Genomic DNA, 22,461 nt, shown 5'->3' with positions numbered 1-22,461 from the left:
TCATGTTGTCTCTTTAATCCTCATAATTTCCCTATAATATTGGCATCATATACCCCATTTTGTAGTTAAATAAACTGATACCCAGAGAGGTGGATCAGCTTGCCCAAGGACACACAATTAGTAAGTGATGAAACCATGATGAAGGTGAAATTTCCCCTGATCCTAAGCCCAGAACTCTTTTAATTAGCCGACATGCACCCTTATCATGGATTAATTTACCATTTCCCTAGCAGAGAGCAGAGACGGGAGGTAGAATAAATAAGCCCTGACTGGGGAGGAGGGGTCAGCAAAGGATCTGGGCTTGGTGTGAACCAAGGGTCACCGCAGAGAATCCTGGGAAGCCAGAAGCAAGGGGAGGGATCCTTGGTGTCCGAAAGAGGAAGAAGTCAAAGAGAAGAGGCGCTTTTGAGAGAGCACCAGATTTTACAATATCTCCTGTCGCCCAGGTCAGTTTTTTTTGTTTTTTGTTTTTTGTTTTTCTGATTAAGGAACTTGCTGTGAATAAAATGGTTGAGGCCAATGCAGTTCAAAAAATAGTCAGGAAGCATATTCCAACAGAACAAGCCAGAACCACCAGTGTAACATTTGAGAATTATAAACCCTCAGCCTTCTGTAGCAGCTGGACAGACTGTGATTTGAATCGAAACTCTCCGAGTGAAATAAGCAACAAAATGCTCCAAGGAAGAAATCTCATTTCCCAAAAGCAGATTTTGAGAAACTCAGAATTGGAGCATCTGACACAGGTGTCCTCAAGGGGCATTGTACAGGGTCCAGCAAGTCGTTAGAAACCATTGGCAGGTCCGGGGCCTTTCAGCAAGTTGTACAGAGATTCTAATAGGTCATGTGCACTCAATGCTCCAGGAGCACAGGCAGCCCTGTCGGGGAGATGAGACTGGGCAGTCTGAGGGATGCCTGGGCAAACAGTAGGAGCCCTGCACCTTCGCCTCGGCGACCAGAGGGAGGGTTTGTTAGCGGTACATGGGCTCACGCGCTCCCTTCAGCATCAGTTAGCAAAATCACTTCCTGACTTCTGTGTTCCTCTTTTGACCCTGCCAAGTAAGAACTCACCTTTCAAGCATGAAAATCACTTCCGTTTAGGGAAAACCTGCTATATGTCAAATACTACCATGACTTTCCCTGACAGCTGAAGAATCTCAGCCCTGGAAATGGTAAGGGACTGGCTCAGTGCTATACAGCTAAGCCGGGGGTTCCCAGGGCAGCCAGCCCCGCCCGAAGCCCCAGCCTCTCAGGCTGCCTCAGGACCGCCGTCCCCGGGGTGCTTCTGGGTGGAACTACCTGGGTCACGCACACATGACCAAGGGCCTAAACCTTGCACACAGACTAACAGTGAGAAATGCCTCTCACCCTGAGGTGTCCCAGTCCTGCTCGCAGCTATAGACGTAGACCAGGAGACCCTCAGGAGGCCCAGAGCCGGGGCCAAATGCTTTTGCCACAGCCGTGTGAAGATTCCTCACCCACCTATGGGTTAACAAACTAAACTCTGCTCCTGGAGGGCTGCCCTGCACACAGACGGTGTTCGATAAATGCAGCCTTCAGTAAATGCAGCCAGTGTCATTTTCCTATACCTTGGCCTGCAACTACCATGGGCGTCTTAGAATTCTCTCGAAATCTGGCCTGGGGTGCAGATTTCATCATACTCCTGCTGGGATAATAACCAAAGCTTTGATTTACCAAATCTTCTTGCTGGGCACACTGCTTTATAGCATGAATACATCGTCTATTTTAGTCCTTCCAGCAACCCTGACAAATATTATTATAATTCCAATATAAATGAGGAAGTAGAAGAAAGTATAGAAAGGTTCCATCACTGGTCTAATACATGACTCAGAAGTGAACAATGGATAGGATAGTTGAACATGTGTCTTTTTGTCTTTGCAGTCAGTGCTATTAATAACTCTATTATCCTGCCTGCCGAGGAATTCTCTGTAATTTCTCTAGGCCCTGACCCCTCTGTTGGTCCTGGTGACCTCCAGAGCTTCCCTTGGCCACAGGGTCAGAGACCTTGTGAAACAGCAGCACAGCCTCAAAGGAAGCCACGGGTCCATAGTGACCAAGGACATCCATGGCATTCACTGGCCCAACCAGTGCTGGACCCTTAAGTAGGGAAATACTCTGGTGTGTGATATCTCTGCTGCAGATTCAGAGATTTGACAAATTGGCGTTTGTTAAGCTAATGCTTACCCAAGAAGTCTTCAAACCATAAAAATTGGTATTTCCTACATCCTGGAAAGAATACAACTCTAAAATTCTACCTGCTGCTTAAAATGCTATTCCTTAAGTAAAAGCAGGAGGAGGAGAAGAAATGTCTACCAATTTTGATAGCTTTTATAATATTTTATAAAGTTTATGATAAGCTATCCTCAGAGCCTAAACAGGGAGAATATTAATTGCATGATCCCCCAGGCTTATCTAGATTGCGGCCCTTTGCCCCACTCCCCTTATCTCGTCAGAGAATGGCTTGTGACTTTGCTGTATCCTATTTTGGAGCAAAGCATTTAGATTATATGTCTTTTCTCTATCTATGATCTGGTTTAGTTTTCAGTTTGTTTGTTTGTTTGTTTTCTTCTTGGAAAAATAGCATTCAATTCTCATCTTCAAAATAGAAAATCAGTTTCTTAAAAATGAACAAATCTTTCGCAGGTGAGGGATGTAAACAGACTTTGAAATTCTGGAGAAAAGAGGTGCATCGTGCACAGCCAAGTAAATATGAATTGGTTAATTTCAGCTCATCTTTTTTCTTATTAGATTGAAAATCCAGCCATACTGACTGCCCCATTACTGTCCCACTGTTCATTTTCTGAACACCAATGAATGGCCTTGGGAAAACTTGACCCCTCAAGGAATAATCCAACTTCTCCAGAGGAAAATAACTACTTGACCAGAATATTCTTTAACAACAAAATAAGGAGCCCAACCTCACCATATAAAACTGTTTAGAGCAAAATTAAATAACTTCTGAATACAACGGATTATAATTTCTACAGCCTGTGAACACTGCTGATCAAATTGCTAAAGGCTGCTGTTTGTGTGGTTGAGGTTTCCTTCTTCAGTTTTACTTTTAATTTAGTTTTGTTTTGCAAGAACGAAAGAGGAAGGGCCGCCTAACCAGGCTGCGGGGTGATTCCAGCAAGCCTCGAGTTTCCTGGGCTTCACGGCCACGGACTTCAGCCAGCAAGTGCAGAAGCGCTTATTGCTGCCCCAGCTGCAACCTGGGATTTTCCCTTGTCTTGCAGTTTGTAGCTTAGAAGAACGGTGTGCAAGGGACTCCAGCTCTTCCCAGACCCAGGCCAGTGTGGCTCTCTCTCAGGGTTCTGCCATAGTGAAAAATGTGTATGTGAGTGTGGTGTGTGTGTGTGTGTCAGAGAACGAAAGAGAAGGGGAGAGAGGCTGATCGATTCTTCGGCCTCAACTTAAGCATCCCTTAGCCGGCCGCTTCTGTCCCTAGGCTGGTGTCTTCTGGGGCAGTAGCTCCGAGATGAAGTCACCCTGGAAAATCCTTATGGCCACTCCTCTGTTCTTTCTCCTGACGTTTCACACCTTGGCCTCTCCAGCCTATGACCACCAGCGCGGCACCAGACGCTCCAATGGCCAAGTCTGTATAGGTATGTAAATATTCTATGTATTTTTAATGTGGATATCATGGGGTCAAATCCTTGGCTTGAAAAATAAATCACCTATTTAATGACATCCATAGCTATAAGATTCCAAGTAAGACACTAATAACCTTACCAGAGTAGAAAAATTTTGCTTCTTAGAGTAAGTGTTCACACTACATGCACATATGTGTGTATAGAAGCATGCTATATAGTTGCTAGTTTGAATTAAAAGTCTTCCACCTCATTGGTGATTGGAATTTTTTCCCCCTGGATGGGCAACTATAAAAGCCTGAAATTCTTACCACCTTTCGGGACAGTAGGCAGCATTACACAGTAGAAGGAAGATGGACTTTGACCTTTGAATTGCTGCCACCTCCTCCCCCTCTGCTCTGTCCCTTACAGTCTGAAACTTTGAGCAACTTACTTAACACTTCCATGCCTCTGTGTTCTTATGGATGAAACGAGGCTTATAATACCCACTTCATGGGGATGTTGTGAGAATTGAGATCATGCGTGTAAATTTATGGTATTTGCACACAGTAAGGATTCAACAATCTTAGTTTTCTTCCTTCTCTCAGTGAGTCCAGAGATAGCAATAAAAGGACAGTCACCTGGAAACATTGAACTTTGACTGAGATATGGCTCTTTCACTTATGTTTTATTGAAGTATTTTACTTCAAAGTGGTTGTTGTTGTTTGGTGTTTTGGGTTTTGTTTTTCGTTTTTTGGGGGGGGTTTGTTTGCTTTTTTGGAGAGGAGTAAAAGTAGGGTAAGACCTTTGATATTCATGTTATACCTGGAGATTCCTGAACAGGGCCAAGGGCTTTCACTGGGTCAGTCCATGGAGCCAAGGATTCTCAGAAGTCTGAGTAGTAATTATTCAATGAGTAGATCGCAAAATAAAATCCTGGTTTAAGAAGCCAGAAAAAGAACTCGAGGGATAAGTATGGTGGCCATCTCTTACAAATGAAAAGTTTGGATACAGATTATGATACATATGAATTATTTCTGGAGACAGTACAGAAAAATATCTGAATTAGTCCTATTTCCTGAAAAACCATGATTTCCAGTCATTATACATGTTAAGGAACACATCTCTGGTTTCAAGGTCTTCTTTTAAATTAAAACCTTAAGACCCAGATTCCCTGCGAATCTATTCTCCACAGGCCTGGAAGCAGAGGTCTGTGGCCCCATTGGAGCCATGCCTGGGAGGTTATCCCCACCCACTATTTGGTTCCATCAGATAATTATTTACCACCTTCTATTTTCTCAAAACAAACACCTAAAGCTTGTCAAGTGGAAATGCACTTGAGAAAGGCTTAAGTGAAATCAGTTCTACTTCTAGGATGGTTGCATCATCTGAGATACTTGGCCCTCCACCCCTATAAAGTAGACATGAGATACTCATTCCCTTCCCTGCCCCATTCCCACTGAGGCATAGAGAATTAGAAGGAGGTGTTGAGGGGATTCTAGGATGTGGTTGTTCTGGTTATCTATTACTGCGTAATAAATTTTTAAATAACCATTTTGTCATACCATGATCTTGTGGGTCGAGTGTGCACTTCAGCACCAGCACGCCCAGCAGCTGTGGGGATTGGAAGTGTCTCCTGAAAGGGGACCTGGGAGCACTCTTAGTCACTGGCCAAATGTGGAAGTGTCTTAGGAAGCAGTGAAGTAAGCTTACTCGCAGCTGGTGGTAAGAGGAAGAGCCTCATGGAGGGGGTGGGAGAAGAGGAGGAATTGTCATTTGGACTTCTGTTAATCCCAACAACTTTCAAACAAAAAGCAGGACTGTATGCCTTCCAACTCATTGGCTCCCATAGTCCAGAGTTTGCACGTAAGAGGTCAACCCACACAGAGATGGACTCTTCTTCTGGCTGTCATCTAACATCCTGGCAGAGAGAATCTGGGCTAAGTCTTTAGCTCACTGAACAAGAGGCAGGGGAGAGTGAGGAGAGCTCCCAGTGCAGATGTGGCTGCCAGGGTCACGGAGGGAGGGGGTAGCTCTCACAGAAGTGGGAACTCTTGTGACTGGAGAGATACTCCACAAGGAGCCACTGTAGAAGTTATTGAGTGATTGAGCCAACATCCCCATCATAAACAAACAACTCCAGCTCCTATGCCAAGAGGAACCTTTGCAGTGGGCAACCAACCAGCAGATCTGGAGGGCATGGCCTTGAACATATTCCAAAATCAGAACTAAGCTATGCAAAGCCCCAGTGGCCTCTTTCCCAATTTACCATAATTCCTTTGCGCTGAACTGTACGTTCGTTTGATCACTAAGTAAACTCTGATTCCACTGTGCTGGAGCAGCCAGGGCCTCTTTCTGCCACTTTTCAAATGTTATGAAATCAATAATAAGCCATGTTCATTTTTGCAAAACATTATTTTCTTTACATGGGTGATTTAGGGGCAAAGTAATCCTTATGTTTCTAAGTCATTGATATTTAAATTAATTCACTGAATTTTGTTTTTCCGAGGAAGCTTTTTATTTATTTATTTATTTATTTATTTATTTATTTTTGGCTGTGTTGGGTCTTCGTTTCCGTGCGAGGGCTTTCTCTAGTTGCGGCGAGCGGGGGCCACTCTTCATCGCGGTGCGCGGGCCTCTCACTATCGCGGCGTCTCTTGTTGCGGAGCACAGGCTCCAGACGCGCAGGCTCAGTAGTTGTGGCTCACGGGCCCAGTTGCTCCGCGGCATGTGGGATCCTCCCAGACCAGGGCTCGAACCCGTGTCCCCTGCATTGGCAGGCAGATTCTCAACCACTGCGCCACCAGGGAAGCCCTCGAGGAAGCTTTTTAAAGCGCTTTAAAAAAAAAATTTTATTTTCCCTCATTCATGTTTGGTTAAATATATAAAATGCCTTCACTGTCCGATAAAACCTCCTCCCCCCCCGAACCACATCACACACACAGTGGTCAGAGATGACTTTATAGTTTGAAAGATAAAGGGGAAGACGTGATCCTAAGCTTTCAATCAGCGTGAATGGTAAAATGACAATGTTGCTGACAAAAATAGGAAAGATTTAGACAGAGCCAGCAGAGAAGGTTGAAAATTTATGATCACAATTTACATGTACAGAAATTTCATTTTCTTTATTTCTCTATATCTGAACACTTGTTCATAAGCCACCACCATTGCTGCTGAGGGCAGAAAACATTTCATCTTTCCACTCATGTGTTTAAATTTAGTCTCCTCTGGATAATTCAGGGCTCTCTTCTTTCTCCCCCCGTCTGAGGGTTGCTCAGTCCTTGGGGAGGGCTTGTGTATCACCCTGACACTTCTCGGCCCTCAGAACTCCCACAGTGAAGTGTCATGGCTGGTGCAGCTCATGGGCTGGTCACAACAGAATCCACGGTCACTCCCTGCTGACAAGCTGCTCACCTCCACCCTCGTGGGCCCTGCAGACCCTTGAGGTGTAGCCAGATGCCCACTGGTTCCCAGCTGCAGCCTTCTGCACTTTGTCCCTTCACACTTCCCCTCTCCTTAATCCCCTACTTTTATTTTTAGATTATCACAGAATTTAATCCCAACCTTGGCACAGATTGTAGGTTTCTGATCATCTCAATTTTCACTAAATTCACCTTTGCCTTTTTTTTTTTTTTCCTGGATTGTTCTGGGGCATAACCCTGAAGAGAAGGACCGCAAAGGCACTCTAGAGAGAGGTCCACAACTCTGTGAAAGGTCCCAAAGTGAGCAAAACCAAAAGAATCCAAGTGGACAGTATGCTTTTCCTTAAGGAGAAAGTGAAAAATTTCTTTTTTGGAGTGAAGGGGTGGGCAGTAAACTAGATCATAGTTTAAATGTACTATGAGAAAGAGGGGAAAAAAAGAATGTTGCAAAGCATTAAGCAGAGTAAAATCCCCATAAAATTATATATAATGTGCCTATCTCTCTATTTATATAGCTGTCTTCCCAGATAGGATGAACAGCAAAATGCCAATAGTTGTTGTATGGTTATCTATGAGTGAGGAGGTTACAAATGATTTGTAATCTCTTTTCAGTGCATTTCTGAATTTTCCACATTTTCTAGATGAGCTTGCAAAAACAATAGTAAGACATGGTAGTTAAGAGCAAAAGAGCTTAAGCTCTGGGGTCAGACTGCCTGGATTGGAATCCTGGCTCTGCCACTCTGTACATATGTGACATTAAGGGCACAGTTTCACCCTCTGTACCTTGTGTCCCCTATCTGTAAGATGAGATTACATGGGACCTGCATCCTTGGGTGGTGTGGAGGGCTAATGAGTAAATACACATGAAGGACTTAGAACTGTACTTGGTACATACTAAGTACCCAAAGGGGTTGTGATTATGTATTCTTTCGGAAATCAGGAAAAAAAATATTGAAAATAAACTATGGAAGTCCTGCATTTAAACCTATCATAAGGCAAAGAGACCTGAGTAAACTGAATAATTACATGTGAATCTACATCTTATGTAAATATAAATTCTCAAATCTTGGATATCTGAAGGGAAGATTCACTTATGAAAAAAGATTTCATAGTGTATTAGCTTTCTATTGCTGTGTAATAAATTGCCACACATTCATCAGTTTAAAACAACATAAATTTATTATCTCACGGTTTCTGCACATGAGAAGTCTGGACATAATATAACCGGGTTCTCTGCTCAGAGTTTTACAAGGCTGAAATCGAGATGTCACATGGGGCTACATGTGATGTGAGACTCAGGTTCTCTCGCAAGTTCACTAGTGGTTGGCAGAATTCAGGTTCTTGGATTTGCAGGGCTGAGGTCCCATGTGCTTGCGAGCTGTCAGCCAGGATCACTCTCAGCTCTGAGAGGCTGCCCCTTTGCAAAGGAAGTTAATAACGTAGCTATTTCTTTCTTGTTTAAAAACAGCTGGAGCAAACTCTCTACATTTAAAGGGCTCGCCTGATTATGTTGGGTCCACCCAGGATAACCTTGAGTAACTCAAAGTAAACTAACGAGAGTCCTTAATTACATATGCAAAATCTCTCTTATCATAGAACATAACACAATCACAGAAGTGATATCCAATCACATTCACAGGTTCTGCCCTCACTCAGGGGAGGGGATTAAGTAAGGCCTCTGCATCAGGAGACAGTAATCTTATCATTCTGCCTACCACTCATAGAAATGCTTTAAAAAGAAAAAGTCTTCAAACTAAACACCAGATAGTATTGCAAAAGAGAATTGATGTGACTTGGTCCCAAAGTGATTCACCAAATAGGCACGACTATATAGTAGAAATTCATAGATGAAGAGTAAGCTGTGGGTTGAAGCGTTTTTTGTTTTGTTTTGTTTTTGAGGGAGAGGGGCTTGATATTCAAGATTTTTCTCCTGGCCTTCATACTCAGAATTTGGAAAGGAAAACAAATTACTCCACTACCATACCCTTTCTCTCATAAAGTAGTTGTTTTTCAATGTTAGTATAGAGGACAAAGTCCCCATCTGAATCTTTCCCTGGACAAAGTCCATTTAAGACCAAGCATAAAACTGGAAAGACTGTCACAAGCAACCATTTCAGGACACTAAAAATCAACCAATGGCACACAATGAATTGAGGAATGTTTATTCTTGAAAAACTGCTTGAACTTTAGGAAGAACAGTAAGACTCTGACCTTTTTGCCTGAAGCTGCTACATCTACACTTGCCCTCAGCTTAGTGAGAACAGTAGTTTCATCACTGTGAAACTGGCTGCAAAAACCAGTAAGTCTACTGCTAATGGGGCGGACTTGATTCAACCAGGATTCAAAGATCCCTGGCTTTGTTGGCTAAAAGTGATGGACTCCATTGGGAATTAACAAGGAGAAACTGCAGCTTTGCTAACTCAGAGTTTTGGTGCTAGATTGGACAATGAAGATCAGCCAGAAATTTAACAGGGAGACCCTGGTAATGTGAACATTATAGAAGGGCTAAGATGAGGTCTCCATACAACCCTGATTGATTGGGAAACTGTACATGTGTTGTGAAGACCTGAAAGAGCCTAAGAAAAGTGAAAACTGAGGGAGACTTGAGAACTAGATGCAACCTTGAATGTATTCACCAACCCATTTGAATACATTTCCTTTCTTTCATAAAATATAAGAGGAAGACTTCCCAGATCATTCTGTGTTTTACACTAATACCAAATCCAGGCAAAGACATCACAGGAAAGAAAATAACAGATCAATATCCTTTGTGAACACAGATGCAAAAATCCTTAATAAAATATTAACAAACTGAATCCCGCAACATGTAAAATAGATTATACACCATGACCAAGTGGGGTTTATCCTAGGAATACATGGTTGTTTTAACATCCGAAAGTCAATTAATAGGATATACCAAATTAGTAGAACAGAGGCTATAACTACATTATCATCCCAATAGAAATAGAAAAATTATTTGGCAAAATCCATCACCCACCCATGTTAAAACCTCTCAACAAGTTATGAAAGAAAAAGGAACTTCCTCAACTTGATAAAGGGCTTCTATGAAACCCTGCAGATAACGTCATACTTAATGATGGAAGATTGAATGCTTTCCTCCTAAAATCAGAAACATGGTAGGGATGTCCACTCTCACCACTTGTAGTTAACATTGTTTTGAAGATTCTATTCAGTTTAATAAAGAAAGAAAAATAATAAAGACATGTGAATTGGAAAGGAATAAGTAAAACTGTCTTTATTTTCAGACAACATGTTCCTGAATGTAGAGAATCCTAAGATATTTACAATAAAACTACCAGAATTAATAAGAGAGTTTAACAAGGTCCCAGGATTCAAGATTAATATAAAAAATCAATTATATTTATTTATATTAACAACAAACATTGAAGAACTGAAATTAAGAAAACAACTCCATTCACAATATAATAAAAAATCCTAAGGAATAAATTTAACAAAAGAAATGCAATTACTCTACATAGAAAACTACAAAACATTGCTGAGAGAAATTAAAGGATGCTTTATAGAAATGGAGAGATGCTTCCCACTAATGGATCAGAAGACTCAATAATGTTAAGATTGCAATACTCCCCACATTGATCTATAGACTAAACACTGTTCCATTCAAAATTGTAACATCCTTTTTTTAGTAGAAATTGGCAAGCTGATCCTAAAATTTATATGGAAATGAAAAGAAGCCAGAATAGACAAAACTTTTGAAGAACACGGTTGGAGAACTAACACTATCTGATTCCTTACTTCAAATCACACACGATTATTAACTCAAAATAGATCATAGACCTCAAGGTAAAAGCTAAAACTACAAACTTCTAGAAAAAGTGCAAGAGAAAAATCTGTGTGACTTTGGATTGGGCAAAGACTCTTAGATATGACATCAAAAGAACTATACAAAAAGAAAAAAATTGATAACATGTACTTTATTAAATTTAACACTGTTCCACACAAAACATCATTAGAAAGTGAAAAGAATATTGGGAAACAATATTCACAAATCATATAGACTTCAGTATAGCAATGATTATTTTAATTAACATGATTGATAATTTTCACTTTCAAAATTCAAAATTTTAATGTATGCAGTGTGACACTCAGCAGTGTATAAATTTCAAGGTTCAATAGATCTGGATTGGAATTACCAGCTAGCCAGTGAGCAGCTGAATCCCTGCTTATCTGAAAGGCCTTAGATATATTGCTTAACCTCTCTGAGCTTCATATTTTTCATCTGTAAAATGGGAAGTAACACTCTCATGAGGGTGCTGTGAGGATTAAATGAGATATAGTTTGTGAAAACACCTAGCGGAGAGCTGCAAGAACAAAGGTCCAAAGGTCTTTTCATGTTTTCTTAAAATTTATTGAGGTAGAAGTCAACATTAAAAAGCTTACTCAATGAGAAATTGTTTGATAAAATACAATTTATTGGGTTTTTTTCTAGTTATAAAAGAATATATAATTTTTATAGAGATCTTTAAAAATACAGAATATTTTTAAAGAATAAAATCAACTGTACTCCCAAAACTCAGATGATCACTACTGATATTCCGGTATATTTCCTTTCAAAACCATCTAGGTTTATATTTATAGAGTTTGGATCTTGTTTTTATTGTTCTGTTTAACTTCTAAGTTTGAATTGTTAAGTAGACAATCTAAAATTAAACATCTTTTTCTTTCAACAAAATATTTGTAAGAAATTTGGCAGTAGTAAGCCTTTGCTGGCAGGTGGGAACTTTTCAAGTTGGCAGGTGGGAACTTTTCAAGTTAGCAGGTAAGTTTGTGGATAAAAATGATTGGGCATAGTCTAAGATTATTTTTCTATCTATGCACCTATCTATCCATTTATTCATCATCTGTCTACCCTTCTTTCTATTCATCCATCTATTCATTCATCCATCCACCCACTCACCCAATCATCCATCTTTTTCTTTTCATCCATCCTCTATCTATCTTAGAATTCAAATACAGAAGTAAATGGAAAAATAAAGTCATACTTTTTCTGAAAGAAAATCTGGTTAATTTCTTTGATAATAAGATCTGACTTTGCTATTTAGGTTTATACAGAGGACATTTTTCATAGTTTGAATGAACTAAATCTGCAGCTCCAACATTTGACAAAAATATCTATGAAGTATGCAATAAGATAAAGAATTTTACTTAAAATATTGTATAGGTAAAAGTGTGTTGAAAAGAACAATATTTCAACTTGCCAGTTCTTTCTAAGTATATTAGGTTTTAACAAGGCCTCACTCAATGAAATTGTAGTAGGTAAAATTAAAATATAAGTCTTAGTAAAACTTGTTTTTTATATTTCTCAGAAATTGAGAAAGTGAAAGACTCCATTGATTGGGTAACAAACATTTTTGCAAGGCAGGTGGTTTCTAGTTCTTTGCTTTCAACACTATTGAAGGGAGACTTAAATAATTTTCAAAGATAGCTCACTCTCAGATTTTTGACATTTAACTTAGAAGGAGTTAAAGAATTGAGTGACATCACCATATCAAAAGTCCTTCCAGTCTCATTTACTTATTTAAGTAAGCATGTTTCCTCAGAACTTACCTCTTTAAAAATGAAAAATAAAAACATTGGGGTTAGCAGATGTAAGCTTTTATGTATAGAATGGATAAACAACAAGGTCCTATCATATAGCACAAAAATTATGTTCAATATCCTATGATAAACAATAATAGAAAAGTATATATTAAAAAAAGAATATATATATATGTATTACTGAATCACTTTGCTGTACAGCAGTAATTAACACAACACTGTAAGTCAACTAAACTTCAATTAAATAAAAGGAAAAGAAAAAAAGAAAAAGAAAAACAAACATGATACTTGACATGAACCTTGTTTGTTTACATGAATAAGTAATATTTTTAAACAGATATAGGTACTAATTTAAAGGGCCCAACCATCTCATTAAGAGATTTAATTCCAAGAAAATTTTGCTTTTATTATTTAGAAACTGTTTATCAAATTGGCAATACATATTGCTTAGATAAGTTAATTTTACTAATAAAGAAAACTCTATCCAGAAGAATTTTTAAAGTACTTCTAGGGTTTTATTCATAAGAAATTAAAGTTTTTATTTAAATTTTATACATATTTTTAGTGTTAAGAAGTATAATAGTGTGAAAAAATACTTCCAACCATAAAAATACATTACATTGGGATAAAACTCTAGTGGAAGAAAAATTCAATGAAGTAGATTTTTATTGAAATATGAATTCAAGGAGAGGAATTATCAATGTAAATTTTTCACTGTGAAAGAAGAATTTGATCATATATTTTTTTAAGTAGATGAGAGTTGGTATAAGTCACTATAGTATTTAGATTCCTTTAGGAACATATAGAAGACTAATGTAATATTTCTATTGTAATATTTACAATCTTCCTGGAATTTTGCAACTAATGAAATTGATATCCATTAATATTTTAACATCCATTAAAATGTAGAAGCGTACATAGTTTTTCAAAGTTCTTTTGGGGCTTCAGAGCAAAATGTTTGAAAACTATTGGTTTGCACTCTAGAGCATGAAGCCATTGCTCTGTAATCTGACCTTCAAGGCTTTTCATGTTCTAACACCTTCCTAACTCTCATTCTTCCTTTCCCATGCAGCCTGGGCTCTAGTCCTGGCCAACTCTTCTCCTTCTCACATCCAAGTCCTTAGAAATGCTACTACTCTCTTCCTGAAGGCCTTTCCTGCCTTTTTTCTTTCGAACAGGTTCCTCCCATCAAGAGAAAAACAAATACCGTATGCTAACACTTATATATGGAATCTAAAAAAAATTTTAAAAAAAGAAAATGGTCAGAAGAACCTAAGGGCAAGATGGGAATAAAGATGCAGACCTACTAGAGAATGGACTTGAGGATACGGGGATGGGGAAGGGTAAGCTGGGACAAAGAGAGAGTGGCATGGACATATATACACTACCAAACGTAAAATAGATAGCTAGTGGGAAGCAGCCGCATAGCACAGGGAGATCAGCTTGGTGCTTTGTGACCACCTAGAGGGGTGGGATAGGGTGGGAGGGAGGGAGATGCAAGAGGGAGGAGATATGGGGATATATGTATATGTATAACTGATTCACTTTGTTATAAAGCAGAAACTGACACACCTTTGTAAAGCAATTATACTCCAATAAAGATGTTAAAAAAAAAAAAGAGTCAGCTCTTCCAGGAAACTGTCACTGCTTACCCAAGGCAGTGACAGTTTCCTACTTTCTTCCTCCTCTATGCTCCCAAAGCACTAACAGTCCCTCCACCAAGCACTTACAGGTTACAATGACCAGACTGTTTTTCTAATCCTCAGTGTTCCCTACTGCTCTGTGGCTTCTCTTATTCTCCTTTGTATCCTCAATCTTCTGAGCACATAGTGGGTGCTAGTAAGGATGTGTTGAATAAGAACAGGATGGAATGGCTTCCTGTGTCTTCACTCTCATTTTTTTATTTTTAATTTTTTATATATTTCTAAATTAGCCAAGCCCACCGTTCTGCGTTTCTCAGCACAGTCTGCTAATTTGCTCTTGTTGCTTTTGCTTGGGCTCTGCTCTCCCATGGATGCCCCTTAGCCTTGTTCTCACCAGTAATTGTCCAATATAGTGCCTCTCTCACTGCCAATGTTCTTGGGAGAGCTGGCAGTTTGGAACTCACTGAGCATTTTCTCATAAAAGCAATGTTCCAGGTGATGGTTGGGTTAGGACACAGAGGCTAATCTGCCCAAATATATTGAAAATAAGAGATGTCTGCAATAAAACAAAATTCAACCATAGAAAAGTAAAAAGATTGTTGATAATACAACATGTTTTTCAAAAATAAGTTTCTGAGCTTCTATTTTAAAGAATCATGGAGAATACGTCTTTGCCCTGTGGTGGTCTCGGTAGGTGGGATAGAAACTAACATTTGTTAGACATCTGCTCCTTGCCAGGCACCATGTGCATTTTATGTGTTGTATCATTTAATCGTCACAACGCATTGCCAGGTGTTTCAGACAGCCTTTGTTGAATTACAAGCCACTCCACACTTACACAACAATCATTTATTAGCTCACAATCCTGTGCGTTGGCATTTTGTGACTGGGCAGTGTTGGGTGGCCCTTTAGCTGATCTCAGCTAGGCTCACTTCTGCTGCTGCACTCAGTTGGTAGATGGTGGAATGAGAGGGGCTGGATATCTAGAATGGCCTCGTTCACGAATCTGGTAGTTGGCATACTGTTACTGGGGTTTCCCTTGATGTAGCCTCTCCAGCAGGCTAGCTCAAGCTCATGGCTGTGAAGGTCTAAAAGGACAAAAGGGAAGATGCAAGGCCTCTTGAGGTCTAGGTTTGGATCTGACATGCTCTCACTTCTGTGTTCTATTGATCAAAGCAAGGTCACAAGGCCAGATTCAAAGCCTGGAAAATAGATATCACCTCTTCATGGGAGGAAGTATAAAAAGTCTGTGGCCATTTTTAATGTACCACACAAGAGGGCTTTATTATTCTATTCTGTGGGTACCAAAATCTGGGTTCAGAGAGTTTAACCATCCTGCCAAATACAACAACTCATAAGTAATAGAAGCAAGATTTGAACCCAGGTCTGTCTGAACCACAAATTCTTCAGTCTCTGCTGTACCATAACTTCTCCCTTCTCTTTCCTCCCTTCCACTCTCTTTTCTTCTCCTACCCACTCTCCCTATCCATGTCCAGACTGAGAGGAGGATGCAGAAGAAAAAGTGAAGTTGCAGTGTTCATACCTGGGCTGTGTGCTACCATCTCTGGCTTGATAACTAATATTTTAGGGAAACAAAGCTGGCTGTAGGGTCATTTTGGGTGATTGTTTTCCTACCTTTCTTTCTTATTTCCTTTTCTCTTCACCAACATGAGAAAGGTCTGGGATAAATGTTGTTGACTAGAATGACAACATATAAAACTATATCCTCTGCTCCCACCCAATTAGCGAAATCTGAGAACAGAATTTAGGTGTTTGTGGAGGGGCATTGGGTGGGGAGAGAGGCATCAGATGGGGAATGCACTTGATAATGTCATGCTGGTCCAACAGGGGTGCAGGGGCCCAAATCCAGGTGTGGTGTGACTCTAAGACCTGTGCTCTACGCTTCTCTAAGGCCCAAACCAGAAACAAGTCATCCTTGATTCTCACATTTCTCATCAATTTATTAATAAATCCAATCAGGTCAGCCTCCATAACAGATTCCAGATTTGTCCATTTTCCTCCATCCCCACTGCCACTCATTACTCTATCCAATCAGTGATCACCTCTCTCCAGGACCAAAATAGCCTCCTTCTTCATCTCTCCGCCCCCAAGATCCTTCCTCCTCATAACAGCCAGCATGATATTTTAAAGACACAGATCTCATAGCAGCAGCCCTCTCCACAAAGCCCATTCACAGTTTCGCATTCCTCTCAGGTTGAATCCCTACCTCCTTTGCCATCTACAAAACCCACAGACCTGACCTCCACCTATGCCTGCACCTCATCCCCTAATGTCAGGTTTTCCCAGTCTCATTGCCATAAGGTAGGCACCAGCTCCTCCTGCCTACAAAGCCTGCCCGGCTCCTCACCCTGCTTGCTCCTTTCCATTATATGAGCCATTTTTGTGTGTGTTCTTCAGAGAAGCCTTCTCTCTCTATCAGCTCTAGTTAGTGTTTATACCACCTCGTCCTCATTGCCCTCTGTTACTTCACCTTGTTCCTTTTCTTCATAGTACCTAAAATTATTTATAATTGCATGCGTGCTTACATGTTTATAATCACTTTTCCCTAATAGAGTATGATCTCTGAGAGGGCAGGAATCATATCTGTTTGTTCTCGGCGTGTACTCACAGCTCAGCATGGTGCCTGGACTCAGTACATACTGTGTTCCAGTCCCAGCTCCCCTGCTCACTAGCTACATAATTGGCAAGGCATCTAACCTCTCTGAGCCTCCGATTGCTGGTCTATACGATAATAAGAACAGTAATTCCTACATCTATGAGTTGTTCAGAAGTTTGAATGAGATGATAATGTATGCAAAACCCTTTGAAATCTGCAGAGAACATTCTAGCCATGTGATGAATTATTTATGCCCTGACTCAGGGTCAAAAATGGAGTGTAATCATGCCGACCCTGGTTCTGACAACTGCCAGGTACTTTCAAGGCTTCTCAATGAAGTGTAGGCTTCAGACAAATGAGAAATCTACTAGACCGCTCTCTGCAGTTGGCTGAATTTCCAGCCAGCACAGATATGGTTATAATTAGAGTTTCAAGAGTTCTGTTTCATTTCAAAAGGATTCCGTGGTACAGTCTGCAGTCTACCTGAGATGTGTGTCTAGAAGCAGATTCCTGTGGCAGGTGTTTTTATTCTGGCCTATTTGCTTCTTTTCCTACAATATCAGGGGTGTCTGTTTCTATTATACTCATTATTTTCAGTTGCCAGGTGAGAAGAGATTTTCCATATGGGAGATTTCAGATGGTGACCACTGAGCAAAATACGTAGTTCTCACCCACTCTCATCACTTCCTAATTGAACAGTTGCTTGGACAAACTTGCTTTAGCAGACCCAGGCCTTTTATTAGCAGCCAGAGAATAGTCTATAATGGGAGGAATTACTCTGCCCATGCATTTCTCCAAGGAAAAACATTTTTTTAGCCTGTCAAGACAGTAAAAGCTCTTATTAGAAACTATAGCAAAGTCGGTTTCTCCATTCTTGCTGCTGAAGGATTCAGGACACACCTCACTGCAGACCCTAAGTTAACAATCCAATGGGAGTTGAGCTCGCTGGAAATGGGCAGGGATGTCCAAGTGAGCAGGACTCAAATCAAAGCTGAGCCCAACATGGGCATTTACATATTTCAAGCCCCATTACCTGCTTTTCTGCAGGGTCCTTTTGATCATAATAACTCTTCACTAGGCAGAGTGGCGATAGTGGCAAGATCCACCCAATCTTCAGAGACAGCTGACTTCTTTTTGGTTCCTTTTTATTTATCTAATGATTTCCAATTTTAGCCAGCAGTGCTAAGGAGCCACAAAAGTCATGAGTCCTTGTTGGGATTGCTCTGAGTGAAAGAAAAGCCCATATCTGTAAGTACAAAGAAGCAGGTTGGTCTCAAGCAGCACAATTCTCTTTGCATTCATCCTTCCACTCCAAGGATGAAAATAAATACATACCTGTGTTTCAAGTCCATTCTGGGTGCCAAATGCTGCAGCTCATTGATAAGACTCCATATGAAGTGATTGCTATTCAAGATCTCAACTCAATCTCCACCGCGTTCTTCTTTGATCCTGAGCTGCACATCATGACCATTTGCTATAGAATCTGCTGGTTGACTTAAGAGAGGGCGCTGGTTGTTTCACACCAGGATGAAAAGTGGAGGCTTTTCCTGTAATGAGATGGAACAAAGAGTAAGCAATGTCATCAGTGAGATGACTGAGCCAGAACACAAATTCAGTTGCATCCATTAACCGTTTCCTATGGAGGTCCCCAGCAAGTGACAACTGAAGTGTCCCTTGGTTGGTTCTCCAGTCAGTTGGCTTCGAGTCAGCCAACATCTCTTATCTCCTTCCTCCAAACCAGGCTCTTATGTCAGGCACTCAAAGTTAGAGATACTAAGACCCCATTCCTGCCCTCAAGGAACTTATGCTCTAACCCTAAGCTCTTAAAAAGAGGTTCCAGAAGGGTAGGTAACTTGTTCAAAGTTACACCATTTTAAGTGACTGATCCAGTATTTGAACCTTGTTTAAAAAAGAAAAGTTTATTTTTTATTCCAAAGCTTCTCCCTTTTCAACTATACCACATTGCATCCTCTTGTCACATTGCAGTATAATTGCTTATAATTATTTTCAATTGCAGTTATTAAAATGTATTTAGCTCCACCTAACTTAGCAGGTGATTAGCAGGGACATAAATCAAGGTGTAATAGTGCATTATGAATGTTGAAAATATTCCCATATATTAAACATATTTTATATATTTAAAATAAAAGTGAAATTGGTTTATCTCTGGGTGATTTAAGTGATGTTTATCTTTTTTACACTGTTGTGTATCTTAAAATTTTTCTGAAATGAGATTGCATTGCATCTATCTTTTTTGAAAAGTTATTTTTAAAATAAAACAAAATATATATGAAAATGCTTTTTAGGCTGTAAAGTGCTAATAAGTATCAGCTACTGAATTCATTGCAATGTAATAAAACCCTCAATGCATGGATCAGGTTAAAAGCACATCCAATCAACCTTGGTAACTGATGTTGATAAATGTCCCAGAAGTAGGTGCTCCCAGAGCAGTAAGACTATGGTTATCAAGATCAAACTATCTCAGATTTGGTGAGCCCAGCTTTGCCCAGCTTTACCAGAGGGTACAGAACAAACGAGGCCAGAGCCTGGTCAGGTGTCGCAGTGTCTAGAAAGGTGGAAATCTCTCCCTCTTTGTTGGCAATCTCTCATTTTATGGGAGGTTTAAAGAAATGCCCAATTGTACTATTCACGTCTGTTATCAGCCACTTTTCCTCAAGGATTCCTAGTGGGAATTTGGTTTTAATGACATTGCATGTGAACTTGGGTCCCCAGCTCCTTAAGCAGGTGGATAATAGTGAGCTTACTTCTGGGCCAGGCACCCTGGAACTTCTTTACTTTGGATGTAATCCTTCTTTTGCCTCCTTGGAAACCAACCTCTGCCAATAAGTACTACTCCTCCTATCCAAATGAAGCCTAACAATTTCTTCTCAGGCTTACTGATCTTTGACCAACCAACCCCTTGTGTATAGAAGAGTCCCCTCCCTTTGGACAAAGGAGGTTTGGGCTTCCCTAGCAGTTTAGGAGATCAAGGCTGGTGATAGAAACTTCTAGGGGTATTAGCCTAGCAGTTCTGAGCCTTCACACTTATCATACATCAAAGTAGCTTAAGGACTATATTCCTAATTTAATCCAAGGTTCCTTCTAGACACTTATTATATTGGTACATGCTTTCAAGCAGAGTGCTTTATAGCTGGGAGGTAAAATAATATTTTACAATAGTGTATGATTTCAAAGGCACCTTCACTTGCACTTTTATTTCATTTAATCATCACAGCAGCCCTTTGGGAAACTTATTTACTTTGCAGTGAGGAAAACAAGGCTTAGAAAGGATGGGTGGTAAGTCCAGGATTCAAGGGCAAGACTCAATCCCAGGTCTTCTGACTCCAAATGTTGGGCAATTTCCGCTGCTTTCCTACAACTAAAAATCTGACCCTAGGTCACGGGCTGAGAATGTGTAGGGTGAGAATGATCTTACTCACAGTGAAGCTGTCCTGCAGAAGGGAAGGAGAGGGGACAGGAAAGGAGCCACTCTCCACTGAGCTTCTCCTCAGTGCTGGCTGTCTTCCATGCACTACCTCCTGTAAATGTCTTCCGTGCGCTATCTCCCCATTTACAGGAGATAGTGATCGAAAAGAAATGGAAATAAAGCAAGATTCAATTACTTCCCCGAAGTCACATAGTTTACAGGTGACAAAGGTAAGCTGATAACCAGTCTTTCTGACCCCCGAATACACAATCTTCTTACCACACTTCATATTTCACTGCAACTCAGTGCATTTACACACATGGTCGATTATAAAAAGCATGGCAAAGAAAAGTTCTGTTTTAGAAAGGTTTGTGTTTTTAAGGACACACATATATCCCCTTTCTTTCCCCCAACCCTCCAGCACAGCTTTCCATGTGACATGGCTGACTTCTGCTCCCTTGCAGGGTGTGTGCTGGTGGTGTCTGTGATTGAACAGCTTGCTCAAGTTCACAACTCAACGGTCCAGACCTCAATGGAGAGACTGTGCAGCTACTTGCCTGGTAAATACAGAAAGGCTCACTTGGTTGTGGGTCTGCGTTTTTTCTCATTCATGAGCCATCATGAGGGAGTTTATACCCTACATGTGCTTACAGAGGAGAATCTGATTGTGTTATTTCTGTGAGTTGATATTCTTATGGAGCTCATAGAAATTAAAAGGAAGACACAAAAAAATACTTGAGGCAATTTTTTTCCCCTGACATTCATTTTCTCTCATGACAGAATGAGATTGTTGTGGACATTTAGGGAATGAAATGTAGAATGGCCGATTGTTGTTTTATGTGTCACATTTATAATGATTTGTCCACCTGGTGATCATGGCCTTAAGTACCAAGAAGGTCAAAATTATGAATAATGAATAATTTTCAATGATTTATGTTAATTTAACCACATATACATTCTCAGATGCAAGCACCTCCTTTCTAACACAGAGCTTTATTTAGGCTGAGGAGACAATGGATCTTAAAACTCCAAATGGGAAAATAATCTGGGGACATTCCATTGATTTGAACTGGATCTCTATAAAATCCTTTACACATCCTGCAAAAGAAGGAAATGATTGGTGGTTTAAACAAATTGTATAGTTTTTTACACTCTCAGCAGAAAGAAAATATTGACTCTGTTTCTCTTATAGAATACTGTTAGGTGTACAATCACAATGAATAAACTTCTTTGAGAGTCAAATTTTCATTCACTTAATGTTAAGGAACTAATTCTTCAAAGATGCCTACATTATTATTTTTAAGTAAGCTGGTTGGACTCATGACGATTTTATATTTGATTTAACAGACGTTGTGTCAATGGCATCAAAACATTTTCGGAAAATTTATTGTATGCAGTCTCAATGTATACTCATAAGCTCATTTTTTTAGAATTCAAAAATAAAGACTGGGAGAGGATAATACACAAATACATGTATTTGCAATGTCCCAGTTTGACCATTGCTAAGATTTTGACATATTTTCACAGAATTAGAAGGTAACAAATAAACTTGAAATGCCCTTTGGCCTCCCCCACTCCCAGTTACATTTTCCTACCACCTCCCTAGATGGAACCACTCATAGGAACTTGATGGGCATTGGGTTTGGCAAATTTTATACTTTTACATTCACTTGTATGAATCCATAGACTATGTGTAGTATTGTCTGTGGATAATTTTTTAACCTTTTCTTGGTAAAAGAAAACAAATTTAAAAAACACACAAAATAAATGTAGAGCTTTATCAGTTATTGAAAGGTGAACACCCTTGTAAACATAGCACAGGTCAAGAAGGAACAGATAGGTAGCTGCTCCAAAAGTCCCATCCACATGCCCCAACCCATCATAAATTCCTCCTCCCCCCTAAAAAAACAACATCCTGAAGATTACTATAATCATTTCCTTGTATTGCTTTATAGCTTTATCACCCAACTGCGTATCTCCAGACACCATAGTCTTGGCCAGTTTTTAAATTTTTGATGTGTCTTTTAAGTCGATTTTAATCTACCAGTTTCCTTTTCATCCCTTCCTTTTCCTTATAATTTAGCTGTGGAATCTGTCGTGTAGAGTTTCTGCATTTTGCTGATGGCATCCCTGTGGTATGATTGAATACGTTTCTCTGTGCTCTGTATTTCCTGAAAATTGGCAG

The 22,461-nt window shown here is 39.9% G+C and overlaps 1 protein-coding gene across 3 annotated transcripts in view; it reads left to right on the top strand.

Annotated features, from left to right (window-relative positions):
* Positions 1 to 366: 366 nt before the first annotated feature.
* The window catches only part of AOAH (acyloxyacyl hydrolase), a 177,653-nt gene continuing 155,558 nt past the window's right edge, over positions 367 to 22,461 (top strand). The window contains exons 1-3 of one of the 3 annotated variants that reach the window (XM_061197920.1): positions 367 to 446; positions 3,467 to 3,623; positions 20,741 to 20,836. In XM_061197920.1, the coding sequence (XP_061053903.1) occupies positions 3,497 to 3,623; positions 20,741 to 20,836 (223 nt within the window). In that variant the 5' untranslated portion in view covers positions 367 to 446; positions 3,467 to 3,496. Of the gene's footprint in view, positions 447 to 3,446; positions 3,624 to 20,740; positions 20,837 to 22,461 lie in introns of all 3 variants that reach the window. The other 2 variants (XM_061197921.1, XM_061197922.1) reach the window with 2 other exon arrangements.

Source organism: Eubalaena glacialis, chromosome 8, assembly GCF_028564815.1.
Source record: "Eubalaena glacialis isolate mEubGla1 chromosome 8, mEubGla1.1.hap2.+ XY, whole genome shotgun sequence".
In the NCBI taxonomy this organism is placed as follows: Eukaryota; Metazoa; Chordata; class Mammalia; order Artiodactyla; family Balaenidae; genus Eubalaena; species Eubalaena glacialis.
This window is presented reverse-complemented; position numbering and strand designations above follow the sequence as displayed.